This window comes from Trachypithecus francoisi, unplaced genomic scaffold (assembly GCF_009764315.1).
Source record: "Trachypithecus francoisi isolate TF-2019V2 unplaced genomic scaffold, Tfra_2.0 Contig01579, whole genome shotgun sequence".
Lineage (NCBI taxonomy): Eukaryota > Metazoa > Chordata > Mammalia > Primates > Cercopithecidae > Trachypithecus > Trachypithecus francoisi.
This window is the reverse complement of record NW_022681442.1, coordinates 32,305,721-32,317,750: the sequence shown is the minus strand read 5'-3', so window position 1 is coordinate 32,317,750 and position 12,030 is coordinate 32,305,721. Positions and strand designations below refer to the sequence as shown.

At 47.5% G+C, this 12,030-nt stretch overlaps 1 protein-coding gene across 2 annotated transcripts in view; it reads left to right on the top strand.

Moving 5' to 3' along the window:
- The window catches only part of CNNM1 (cyclin and CBS domain divalent metal cation transport mediator 1), a 68,618-nt gene extending 59,076 nt beyond the window's left edge, over window positions 1-9,542 (top strand). For both annotated transcript variants that reach the window (XM_033186307.1, XM_033186296.1), the window contains 4 exons: window positions 2,402-2,585; window positions 2,734-2,883; window positions 5,509-5,610; window positions 6,631-9,542. In XM_033186307.1, coding sequence (XP_033042198.1) covers window positions 2,402-2,585; window positions 2,734-2,883; window positions 5,509-5,610; window positions 6,631-6,710 — 516 coding nt within the window. In that variant the 3' untranslated portion in view covers window positions 6,711-9,542. The remainder of the gene's footprint in view (window positions 1-2,401; window positions 2,586-2,733; window positions 2,884-5,508; window positions 5,611-6,630) is intronic.
- The last annotated feature ends 2,488 nt before the right edge of the window (window positions 9,543-12,030 follow it).

The following is a 12,030-nucleotide window of genomic DNA, read 5'->3' as shown; positions in this document are numbered from 1 at the left end:
TTTTCCAAGACCTAGTCTTGCTTTCACAGCGTCTCCAGTCACACTGACTCTGGGGGCAGAGGGGACACTGCTCCTTGCCCCACCTCCACCCTGTGTGCCATGGGCAATTTAGACATGATGAGATGGTAAGCTTGACAGTTGTCTCTGAAATGTATGCCCATTATAAAGTCAAATGGTGAGACATGCATGTGGGCATGTTTTAAACAACCATTCCTAACAGTTTTGTATAATAGATTCACTCATGTTATCTCATTATCTCTGAGCCTCTTTTATAAGATCAGAGAGGTTAACAATGTGGCCAGTGTATTCATTTGCCCATTGGCTGATTAAAAATGTATATATATTTGGCCAAGGTCTCCCAGCTTGAAAGTGGCAAAATTGGGACTTGAACTTTAGTTCTTGGCAGTATGTTTCCTGCCGTATTTCTTAGGTGAAGGGACATTTGTCTTTTGACTAAAGTAGAAGCCAAATCTAAATAACTAAAGAACCCAAATAGAGTAAGATCAGCTGCTTTACTGGGCTTACCAAGTGTCATTTAGGGAATTTTCCTGTCCTTTGGTGTTAGAGCCAAACTTCCTCATCTTTGGGGGAAATTTTGGAACCTGACTTCTCACTTCCCAACAGAGGGAGTGGCAAATTCAGGTGTTCTCAACAAGCACATTGAATCGATTGAAGACTTTGGATAAATGCTAAGTGGAGACCTGTGGTTCCACGCCATAGAACAAAGAACATACCATTTTGACCTAAAAAATATCAAAGCCAGTTGTTAACACTTTGCTGCTTTGTCCTTTAAAATCCTTCAGAAGAAAAAAACCAAAACCTGAGTAGTACCTGTATCTGATTTTAACTAGGTCTTAAGTCAGCAGGTCTCAAAGTGTGATCTCCAGACTAGCAGCACCAGGAACACAGGAACTTGCTAAAAACGCAAATTCTCAGTCTCCACCCCAGACCTAGCAAATGAGAAACTCAGAGTTAAACCCAACAATCTTGTTTTAACAAGTCCTTCAGATAATTCTGATGCTGAGGTTTGAGAATCACTGATTTAAACCATCAACAGAAAACCCTATTTGCCCACCCAAATGGGCAGGAGTATGATTAGAAGCCTGGAATCTCTGTGTGTGTCCCATATGCTCTGCAAAAAGGCATGCATTCTTAACTGGTGTTTTGTGATTAGATTAGTTGTGCTTAGAATTTGCTTGGTTCTCTTGCAAAATATCCTGAAGTTTGTTAAAGAAAGGATTGATCGTGTCCAGTAAAATAATGGGTCTTGTGAGTAGTTGACTAGGAGCCACTGTTGAGACCTTACCAGATACAAAGCCAACTTCAAGCCTACTCTCAGTCACAGTGTGTAAGCCTTAACCATCCCCTCTCCTACTGCCAGCAGAAATCTTTTCTGTTTCAACATGTGATACCAATTCTGCCCCAAAGGAAAGAGAAGGCAAAATGAGCAGAATTTGTTCATTCTCTAGCGCTAATGCAGTGAAGGGGGGATGAAAACGCTTTAGGAGATGGTATGATTGGGAAGGATATTATGCCACATACTATTTCCATTCTTCCCCCAGTGCCAGCCACTGGCGAGCGGTTTCACATCCCTGTACAGGGTGGCACACAACCTAGTCTGTTTTCACTGCTAGCAAGGATTCACAGTGCCAGTCTGTGTTGTATACCCAGAGAACAGGGGTGACCGAGACACCCTGCTGCCTTTTAGAAGAGACATTTGATCTGTATTTTTCCTGCCTGGAATCGTGGAGACTCCTGTCTGGTCTGGCTGCAGCCTGACCCTCCAGATGCCTTCACTTGTGGGTGACATTGGACACATCAGGAAAATCACAAGTCTGACTCCTGTGATTTGAGGAGACAGCTGGGAGACCTCCTGCTGTGGTCCCTGCCGACATAGGAGCATGACCCTACATCCAGGGATGGGCTTAGCCCAAATCAGAAATGCCCGTGTTCTCTCAGGCCTTAGCCTCCAGCTTCCCAACACTGAGACCTAGGGCATGAGAGCTTCGCTGCTGGAGTCCTACCTTATTCTCACCAAGTCACCCCCGACTGACCCTTTGGGCCTTTGGCAATAGTATAAATGTGTGTTTTAAACTTCTCCATGGACAACCACCCTGCTTTCTGAAGACGCCCTCCATCCTCTCCAGCGTCTCAGAAGGTTTGGTTCTTCCAGGTGCAAATAAAAATGAACAGTGGGAGCTGGTGGCAGAGCAGCAAAGGGCCCCTCACTGTCCCTGCTGGACTGCTACAGCGTGAGTAAGGCCCCCGTTGGTGGATCTCAGGCCTCAGAGGCCAAGGGTTCCAAGCACCCCAGCGAGGCTGGCCCTGAGCCTGGGAAGGCTGGCTGCATCCAGGAGGGCTCTGCCTAGCTGCTCCTAAGCTCCTGCCCTCTTCCTTCCAGATCACACGACAGCAGTATCAGAACGCACTCACTGCCTGCCACATGGACAGCTCACCTCAGTCCCCTGACATGGAGGCCTTCACAGACGGGGACTCCACCAAGGCCCCCACGACCCGGGGCACACCCCAGACCCCTAAGGATGACCCCGCCATCACGCTCCTGAACAACAGGAACAGCCTGCCGTGTAAGTCAGCTGGGCAGACGGACAGGCCGGGCTGGTGTGGGGTGAGGACGACCCTGCCTTCCTCTTCTAGCCCTGCCCAGGGCTCACACCACCTGAGCCCTGGGTCTTCTCCAAAGCAGAGAGGTGATGCACTCGCTGTCCTCCCCAGGCAGCCGCTCAGATGGGCTGAGAAGCCCTGGCGAGGTAGTGTACCTGAGGATGGAGGAGCTGGCCTTCACCCAGGAAGAAATGACTGACTTCGAGGAGCACAGCACACAGCAGCTCACGCTGTCTCCTGCAGCCGTTCCCACGAGAGCAGGTCAGGGAGGCCGACTGGGCCTAGCGGAACAAGGGGGATCATTGCCTTTGGGTACTGGGATGGCCCAAGGAAAGCTGGCTGAGGGGAGCCCTGGGACCGCAGCCCCTGCGTTAAACCTCCAACCTCCTTACACAGCCAGGGAAAGGAAACATTTACTGAGCACCTACCATGCATCAGGCCCTGTCTGATTCATTCTCCCAGGAAAACTGTGTAGGGCAGTATTAGGAGTTGGGTTTCTGCCTGGATTCAGACCCTGCCTCCTTCATTTAGGAGTTATGCAATTTTAGGCAAGTTATTAAACCTAAGACTCAGTTTTTTTTATCAGAATAAGTATCCTTATGTGAATAGGTATAAATTATGACAGCTATCTTATAAAGTAGCTTTGAGTATAAATGAGATAGTGTACATAAAAGGCATATCACAGTGTTCAGTACCATGCTTTATAAATGTTACGTAGCTATTATTAGGCCTATCTCACAGATTAGGAAACTGATTAGGAAACATTCTAACTAGCTGTGGCTTTGACCAAAGGTGTAGTCTATAGACTTTTCCTGAGGTCTCAGATCATATCACCTCTGAGACGCTGAACACTGCTGCCTTGACAGTGGTGTTGCTCTGAGCGCCCAGGGTCCCAGCAGTCCTGAGAAGCTTCTGTGTTTGCCTCACCGAGATGTACTTCCCCAAGCTTTCAGTAGCCCCCTAGGCCTGCACCCAAGCCAGTAGTTCCCCTGCCCGACCAGTCAGACTTACTTCAATCCATAGTATAGGGCTCCTCAAGTCCAGAGCAACAACCTGAAAAAGCGCTCAAAGATTTTTAAAGATGGCCTGGCATGGTGGCTCGTGCCTGTAATCCCACACTTTGGGAGGCCCAGGCAGGCGGATCACCTAGGTCAGGAGTTCGAGACCAGGCTGACCAACATGGTGAAACCCCGTCTCTACTAAAAACACAAAAATTAGCCGGGCATGGTGGTGGGTGCCTGTAATCCCAACTACTCAGGAGGCTGAGGCAGGAGAATCGCTTGAACCTGGGAGGCGGAGGTTGCAGTGAGCTGAGATGGCACCACTGCACTCCAGCCTGGGCGACAGAGTGAGACTCCGTCTCAAAAAAAAAAAAAAAAATTTAAAGTCAACAAGACAATATGCTTGAACTTGTGACTGACCCAGAAAATCTGGACATACATGGTCCCTGTTCCAGGACCTGAATTTAGGACTGATGTTCTTTTTCTGCCCTCAACACCAAATCTAGCAGCTAAAGCACACAGCAAGAAAATGTAACAAAAGAGTAAGAATGAAGGTGATGGAGTAGTCTTGGAGATCATCTAGTCTACCCTCGTCCTGCGACACATGAGGACCCTGGAGGCCTAGAGAGGGGAAACAATTTACTCAAGTCCAAAAACTGCATCAGAAGCAGGCTCAGCCTCATGGCTTTAGTGCAGTGCAGTTTCCAGCACACCACTCTGCCTTCTGTTTAGTTTTTTATTTGCATTGGTGGTAAGGCTTGGCCCCCTTCTGGGCTCTCAGGTTCTGTAACTCTTTGAATTCCCATTGAGTCCTGCGGGAGAAGACAAGGACATTGTTGTTGAACTCTGTGGCTTTCCAGGGTTTGTGCAAATGGACCAAGGAGACCTCCACCTGTCCTCACATGTGCTTTTAGTCTGGCAAATAGACTGGGTGGAGAACACATTGTTCTCTAACCCCTCTCTCTTGCCAAACAGTGTTTGAGGAGAGGGAATGATTTCTGACTTTGCATGGATCGTTGGATTCCTGCTCCTATTCTCCATCTTTTTCTTCCTTTTGTGGCACTAAAATGCCTCTTGCTAACTAACGACACCCAGCACTTTCCTGGGCATCCCTGCCTCATTACACCACCCTCGCCTTGGCTCAAGTCTTATTTTTTATTTTATTTTATTTTATTTTATTTTATTTTTTTTTTTGAGGCGGAGTCTCGCTCTGTCGCCCAGACTGGAGTGCAGTGGCCAGATCTCAGCTCACTGCAAGCTCCGCCTCCTGGGTTTCCGCCATTCTCCTGCCTCAGCCTCCCAAGTAGCTGGGACTACAGGCGCCCGCCACCTCGCCCGGCTAGTTTTTGTATTTTTAGTAGAGACGGGGTTTCACCGTATTAGCCAGGATGGTCTCGATCTCCTGACCTCGTGATCCGCCCGTCTCGGCCTCCCAAAGTGCTGGGATTACAGGCTTGAGCCACCGCGCCCGGCCTATTTTATTTTTTTGAGACAGAGTCTCGTTCTGTCGCCAGGGCTGGAGTGCAGTGGCCAGATCTCAGCTCACTGCAAGCTCCGCCTCCCGGGTTCCCGCCATTCTCCTGCCTCAGCCTCCTGAGTAGCTGGGACTACAGGCGCCCGCCACCTTGCCCGGCTAGTTTTTTTTGTATTTTTAGTAGAGACAGGGTTTCACCGTGTTAGCCAGGATGGTCTCGATCTCCTGACCTCGTGATCCGCCCGTCTCGGCCTCCCAAAGTGCTGGGATTACAGGCTTGAGCCACCGCGCCCGGCCTTGGCTCAAGTCTTAAACTTCACCTACTGAGGAATGTCACTCAGAATCACCCTGTCTTGATGCCTGAGTGTGTAGGTTGAGACAACTTGAGTTCTCTCTTCTTTCCTTTCTCAGCATCAGATAGTGAATGTTGTAACATCAACCTGGATACAGAGACCAGCCCCTGCAGTAGCGATTTTGAGGAAAACGTGGGCAAGAAGCTGCTGAGAACCTTGAGTGAGTAGCTAGTTCTTCACCCAGATGAAAGCCACCCTGCTGATGGTTAGTAGGAAAAGCATGTTAGCATCTTCCTCCTGGGGGAGGAGCCATGGACTCCTCTTAGACATGAAGTACAATTGTGGAAATCCGCAAAAGGGATTGGGCCAGCACTGCACCCTTGATAGTTTTGGGATCTGTCCCATTCAGTTGTTTTCCTCTAGGACAGGAGACTGTACACCATGCCCACAGGTCAATTCTGACCTCCCTCCTTTACTGGTTTTTGTAAGTAAGGACTTACTGGATCACAGACAGATCCATTTGTTATCTATGGCAACAATGTCAGAGACGAGTAATTGTGACAGAGACCATATGGCCCACAGGCCTCTAATATTTACTGTCTAGTTCTTTAAAGAATTAGTGTCCAGGAGACTCAATAGAAAGAGAGCAATCTCCACACACGGAAGTCAATGGTGGAGAGAACAAGGTGAAGATATGCCTTCCTAAAAACAGACCTGGGAACAGATTGCTCTCTCATCCTTGAGGACAACTATGTAATTATGCCCACCTGCCCCACTGCAGAAAGGAGGTTGCTTCAGAGCTAGAGAATGCAGGTCCCTGGAAATGGCTCCCAGCTACAGCAATCAACCCTGATTCATGGGACATCAAAGCCTGTGAGATTGGTCCTCTCTGAGGGTGTCTGGCAGTCAGAGGGGCTGGCCCCCAAGGGGCGCGGGAGGCATGGGCCTGAGGTGTTACATGGACTTTACTGAATCCCCTCCAGGAAATCTCAATTCCAGGCACTAGCCTGGGTTTGTGACTTTTCAGAGATGGCATCTTATGTGAAAAGTACATCCTAATCTTTCAAGATGTAAATATGCCAATATCAGCACCAGCATACAATGCAGGTTAGTTCTAGCCAAGCTGTCAAGGGCTTTGTCTCCATTTCTGCTTCTGTTTTGAAAATAACTCAGACTGCCAAGCAATTATGAATGTTCCTCCAGTGTTACAGGCTGATACTTGCAACCTGTTTTTTTTCAGGTGGCCGAAAAAGGAAGAGGTCACCAGAAGGAGAGAGAAGCTCTGAGGACAACTCCAATTTAACGCCTCTGATCACATGACAGGGCGAAGCCAGCATTCATTGGGTGTGTGAAATTCCAGAGCTTTGGGGAAGAACCCACCCTCCCATCATCTGCTTCCCCCAAGGCCTCCCACAGGTGACAGAACGTTCTGCCTTCCCTTCCATCTCTTCCTCCCTAGCTGTCAGTTTGGCAGATTTTCCCTCATTACCTCCAGTTTGACTCACAACCTTGACATGGCCATAACAGAAGGAGGTGCCGCTAATGGAACATGCTAGAAATGGTCTTTTCCACGGCATAGTCTAGGACTGGAGAAGAGATGTCTGACTGCAAGCTGATAATGCCACTCTGGGACCCCTGATGTTCTTCTTCATTCTTGGGGATCCCCTGATGCCACAGGAGACCTATCATCTTGGAACTCGCCATTCTTTCCTCCAGAACAAAATGTTAACTTTCTAATATATTTCATGCATAGCTTGGCTCACAAGGTGCCATTGGCAGACAGGCACATGGGAGGCTGCAGTAGGAAGTCTGAAGATTAATTCAGGGGATGGACCAAGAATTCCACCCAGAGCTTTAAAGAAGTGGGACTCAGCCATGTTGGCATGTGATTGACATTACAGCACAGAAAACTGTTAGTGACTGGTTTCCTGTTAGATAAGGGTTCCAGAAGCCTGGGGAAATATGTCTCAGCTGGAATGGAAAGAATGTGAGATGGAACCTCAAGTCACTGTTTTTACCAGGGACACATCTGTTTTGGCTCCCAATCAGCAGTCTTCAATAGATCAATAATTCTGCCCTGGAAGAGAAGGAACAGGATGCAGAGAGACCCCGTTGGGAGCCAGAGATGGAACTTCAGGTCTTAAGTGTAAATCAAAGCAAAAAACAAACAAAACTTACATGGAAAAACTGTAAGTGCTGAAAGCAAGTTTAGCCATGACAAGCCAAAGAGTGCCCAGGTGACCTAGCCAAGAAAGATACATACTCTCATGGGACGTCAGTGAGAGTTACACAGGAATGTTGAAGAATCATTCTTCTCTTTCATGCATTTGTCCCTCTCCCACCCGTTACTACACCCTAGCAGACCAGCTGAGTGTACTTTATTCCAAGAACTTACTAGATCTCTGGTTTTTCTCCTGAAGTTGGGGCAGGTGCAATTCCAAGCATAACCACCAGATGGCAGAGTGACCGCACATACCTGCTTCCAAGAATAAAACAGTTCTCAAATGCAACCACAAAGCTGGGCGTGGTGGTTCAGGCCTGTAATCCCAACACTTTGGAAGGCCGAGGCAAGTAGATCACTTGAAGTCAGGAGTTTGAGACCAGCCTGGCCAACATGGTGAAACCCCATCTCTACTGGGCATGTAGGTCCCAGCTACTTGGGAGGTTGAGGCAGGAGAATCACTTGAACCTGGGAGGCAGAGGTTGCAGTGAGCTGAGATGACACCACTGCACTTCATCCTGGGCAACAGAGCGAGACTCTGTCTAAAAAAAAAAAAAAAAAAAAAAAAAAAAAAAGAAAGAAAGAAAGAGAAAAGAAAAAGAAAAGCACCATAGCCCATAGCCAGCCTTAGGGAAAACTTGGAAGTGAAGTTTGTCTTCAGAATCAGTATCTCCCTTTCCAATCTATCTCCTACCCTTTAGATGCTCTCAGTCAGGTACTCATTGAACTCATTGATTGAGTGCTGTCTGCTAAATCTCCAAACCATTCCCAAACCTTTCCCCATGGTATACCATCCAGCTTCCCTCCCCTTCCTCCAAAACCCTCACTCCCACCTCCCCACACCCATCAATCATTCACAGGGAGGAGGGAGACCGATCATTCCTCTGGGTTATCTGCATCTCAGAAGAAAATGCTTACCCACAGGAACCGTTAACTCAGGGGTTCTTAACTTGGGGTCCATCACCCCAGGCGGTCCATAGTTGGACTTCCGAGGGTCTATGAAACCCCTAAAACTGTTAGTATTTAATGTATTTATTCGTGTATGTTTTTTCCAGAGCGTTAAAGCTTTCATAAGGTTCTCAAAGGTCTCAGACCTACAAAGAGTTAAAAACAAAAAACAAAACAAAACAAAACTACTATTTTAAATAGTGGAACTTTCAGCCCAGGGTTTCTATAATGCAGAGTGAAGTGGAAACTGGGCAGTTCAAGACAGGTTTTTAATTATAAGTGGTCTTCTCAAGTGTCCATCAATTGATGGGGAAGGCTGGCACCCACCAAGAAGTGGAAGTCCTCAGAAATTCTTGGCACACCCTAGAGTACTGCACAACCAACACCCCCACATAACTTTGTCCCCTCTTCCCAATAACCCAGAGCAGGTGTTGCAGACAGGAGGGCCACAGCATGTGGAAGTAAAGACTTTGGAGCTAGAGACGCCTTTTCCAGCAACGATTATTGACGTCACCACACCCCTTGCCTGGCCTGGCCTGAGGCTCAGCAGTGCATGACTTCTCGTAGATAACTTCACAGCCATCCAGTCCCAACACCTGCTCTTGCCTGGTAGGAATAGGCGAAGTGTCAGCCCTCAGCGTTGAGTACCTAGACCCAAACCAATAAATGGTGAGTTTTGAGCAAGAACTACCATCATGCAGGCTTCCTGCCAGCTGACCACTGGCCCCGGGGGTGCCTACCTGGCTGGTCTTCATCACCCCTGAGGCCACCAGACTCAAGCCACTGCTGTTGCATTACACCCATCCCTTTGCAAAATCCCTATGGAGCCTGTCACCACTCCCCTCCCGATACACCCCCAACCCACAAAGATTTTCTTCAGGTTAAAAAAAATGGTTTAAAAAAAGATTTTAAAATAAAGCATTTATGAAGGCTCAATAAATTGTAAATAATTTTTAAATAAAATGAAAATGCCTTTCCTGGAATGTGGCTGTTTTCCTTGCCCCTGGAATCTTCTGACGTGGCTTCATTTGAGATGCAGGTTGAGTGATGCCCATGTGTAATGATCTCACCTGTGGCCCACCTGCATGAAGAAGCATGCTGCTCCGGGCCAGGTGTAAGGCTGTGGTGAGGTCACGGGGAAGCCTTGGCACACTACTTTGGGAGGCCAGATGGTAAGATTTTCCAGGAGTGAATGCCAGAAATGAGAAGTAAAACCCAAATGAGAAGCCAGTGTGCATAAAGACAAGGAAGGAACACTAAGGCAACAGTGAGAAGGGCTGGCATTTGCTGAACCCATGTGATGGGTGAGGTGCTGTGCTAGGTGCGGTCCAAATTCAAGGTCTTGGGGGCTAAACCCAGACAAGCCCCTGCGACAGAATGCTGGTCACACTAGCTGGCTTCCGCGGAACCTTCAGAAAGGAGTCCAAGTGGCATGACTCTGGCAGTTTGCAACCAAAGGCTAGGGAACGGAACACAAGACTGGGCCAGGCCTGTTGGTCAGTTTTAAGCCGATGCTGGAGGGAGGGAACAGCCAGGCAGGTGGGAAGGTGTGTTTGGGCATTTAATGCCCGTGTGGAAGGAAGGCTGAAATCTGACACCTACTACTAATTTCTCAAAGCAAACAGGAGGATTAGGGGCCTATGCCAAAACCTCTTAAGGTTCTTCTCAGGAACCTCAGTAGAGGCTATTCATTTCACTAACGGTAATAGTAAATGATGGAAACAACTATTCTGCCAAGGGCTTTATGTTCCAAGTATTGTGTCAAGTACCCATTAGCTCATTTCCTTCTCAACCACCCTGTGGAGGGGCGGTTCCTGTCTGCGAGGTTACTGTCTTCTTGCTCATGGTTACACACCTGGGAACTGGTAGAACCTGGAGGTCGGAGTGCCCTGCTCTTGAGTGGGCAAAATTGGTGAAACAATCCCACCTCTGAAGTTCACTGGCATGTCAGAAGCCTGAGGAGTCCTGCTGGCTTCCCAAACTCACAACCCTTTTTCAGGTGAATGCAGTGGGAGGCACACCAACCAATGTATCTGTCAGAATAGAAGTAAGAAGGCCAGATTCCCACTGAGATGGGCTTTTCTCAAGTGCTAAAAACATTTGAGCACTTTGGTACTGTCACTTAGGTTTAAAGATGTGTTTATCTTTAATGGTTTTGGCAGCCCCCTAAAGAGAAAATTTTAATTTTCCCTAATGAGAAATTAAATACTAATAAGATGGTCAGGTAGGATTGCACTTTGGAAGGCGACATTTTAGTATTTCAGGCTTTTTTTGCCCCCCAAAGAACCAATTTTCGTCCCCATGGAGGCAGTATCATCCCCATGGAGAATGAGTGGTTTAAAGTGTTTGGAGAGAATGCCAGATTGACAGAAGGTAGAATCCTTCCACTTCTCTATTGGCTGCCTTCCCTTACTAATGACAAGCATCTTTAAATTGGAAGGAGAACAAAGACTGATTTGTTCAGAAGGCTGTGAAGAGATGGGTGGGAGGGCATCTAATCATGTTCACTCATGAACTTCCACCAGTCCAACCACACACTGGCAGAGTGAGTACCCTCTGAAGGACTCCCGGGGCTCCGGCCAGACAGGGAAGGATCTGGAAACCACATCCTGTGCAGAAACAAAAGTGGTGGAGGAGAGGCAGTTCACATGGAAAAGTGTAAACAAGGAATGACAACTGCTACTTTCAAATACTTGAAAGGTGGTAGATTAGAAATGCCAGTAGATTTACTATCTGTGATTTAAAGGAAGGAAAGGAGGGGCAAGGGAGTGGGACAAAGATCAAATTCTGGTTGAAGGTAGATGAACTTTCACCATGAGCTAAAGGTAAATAAGCCTTTTTTTAATTAAGAGGCTCCACCAGCAGAATGGGATGCCTCACCAGGTATTTAAAGAGTCCATCACCAGCACCAGCACCCCACCAATTTAAATGGATGAGTAAGAGACGTATGGGACAGACTGTTTCACTGGGGGAGAGGCAGGACTTGATGACTTCTAAGACCCCAATCATCCCTCAGGATTGTAGGATTTTCTAACAACCCACATGAGTCCTAGAAAGTGGCAGATCCTATAAAAATCACAAGAATTAACTTTAAATATTTAAAAACTCCAAATAATAGACCTCTTGTGTTAAGTAACATCCAATCCCACCAAATTCTACAAAATGGCCACTTGGAGTGGCCCTTGGACTCTGAAAATTGTGATCTATGTTTCTATGGTTCTAACTGCTTCAATAAACCAGGAGGGACTCTGACAGCAGGGGACAGGCTGATGTTCTATAATCAACCTAAGTGATGTCATCCCCTCTCACAAGTCCAAGAAGTCCAGTTTCTTAAGTAACATAAGAAGACAGCTGGCCTCCAAATGACAAGCCCGCAAAATCGCCAGGGAGTTATATGGTGAGTTCACTGAAGGAAGCTATTCCTTTAGCCACTAGTAAAACCCTCAAAAGCATTCATTTTAAACTGGGGGT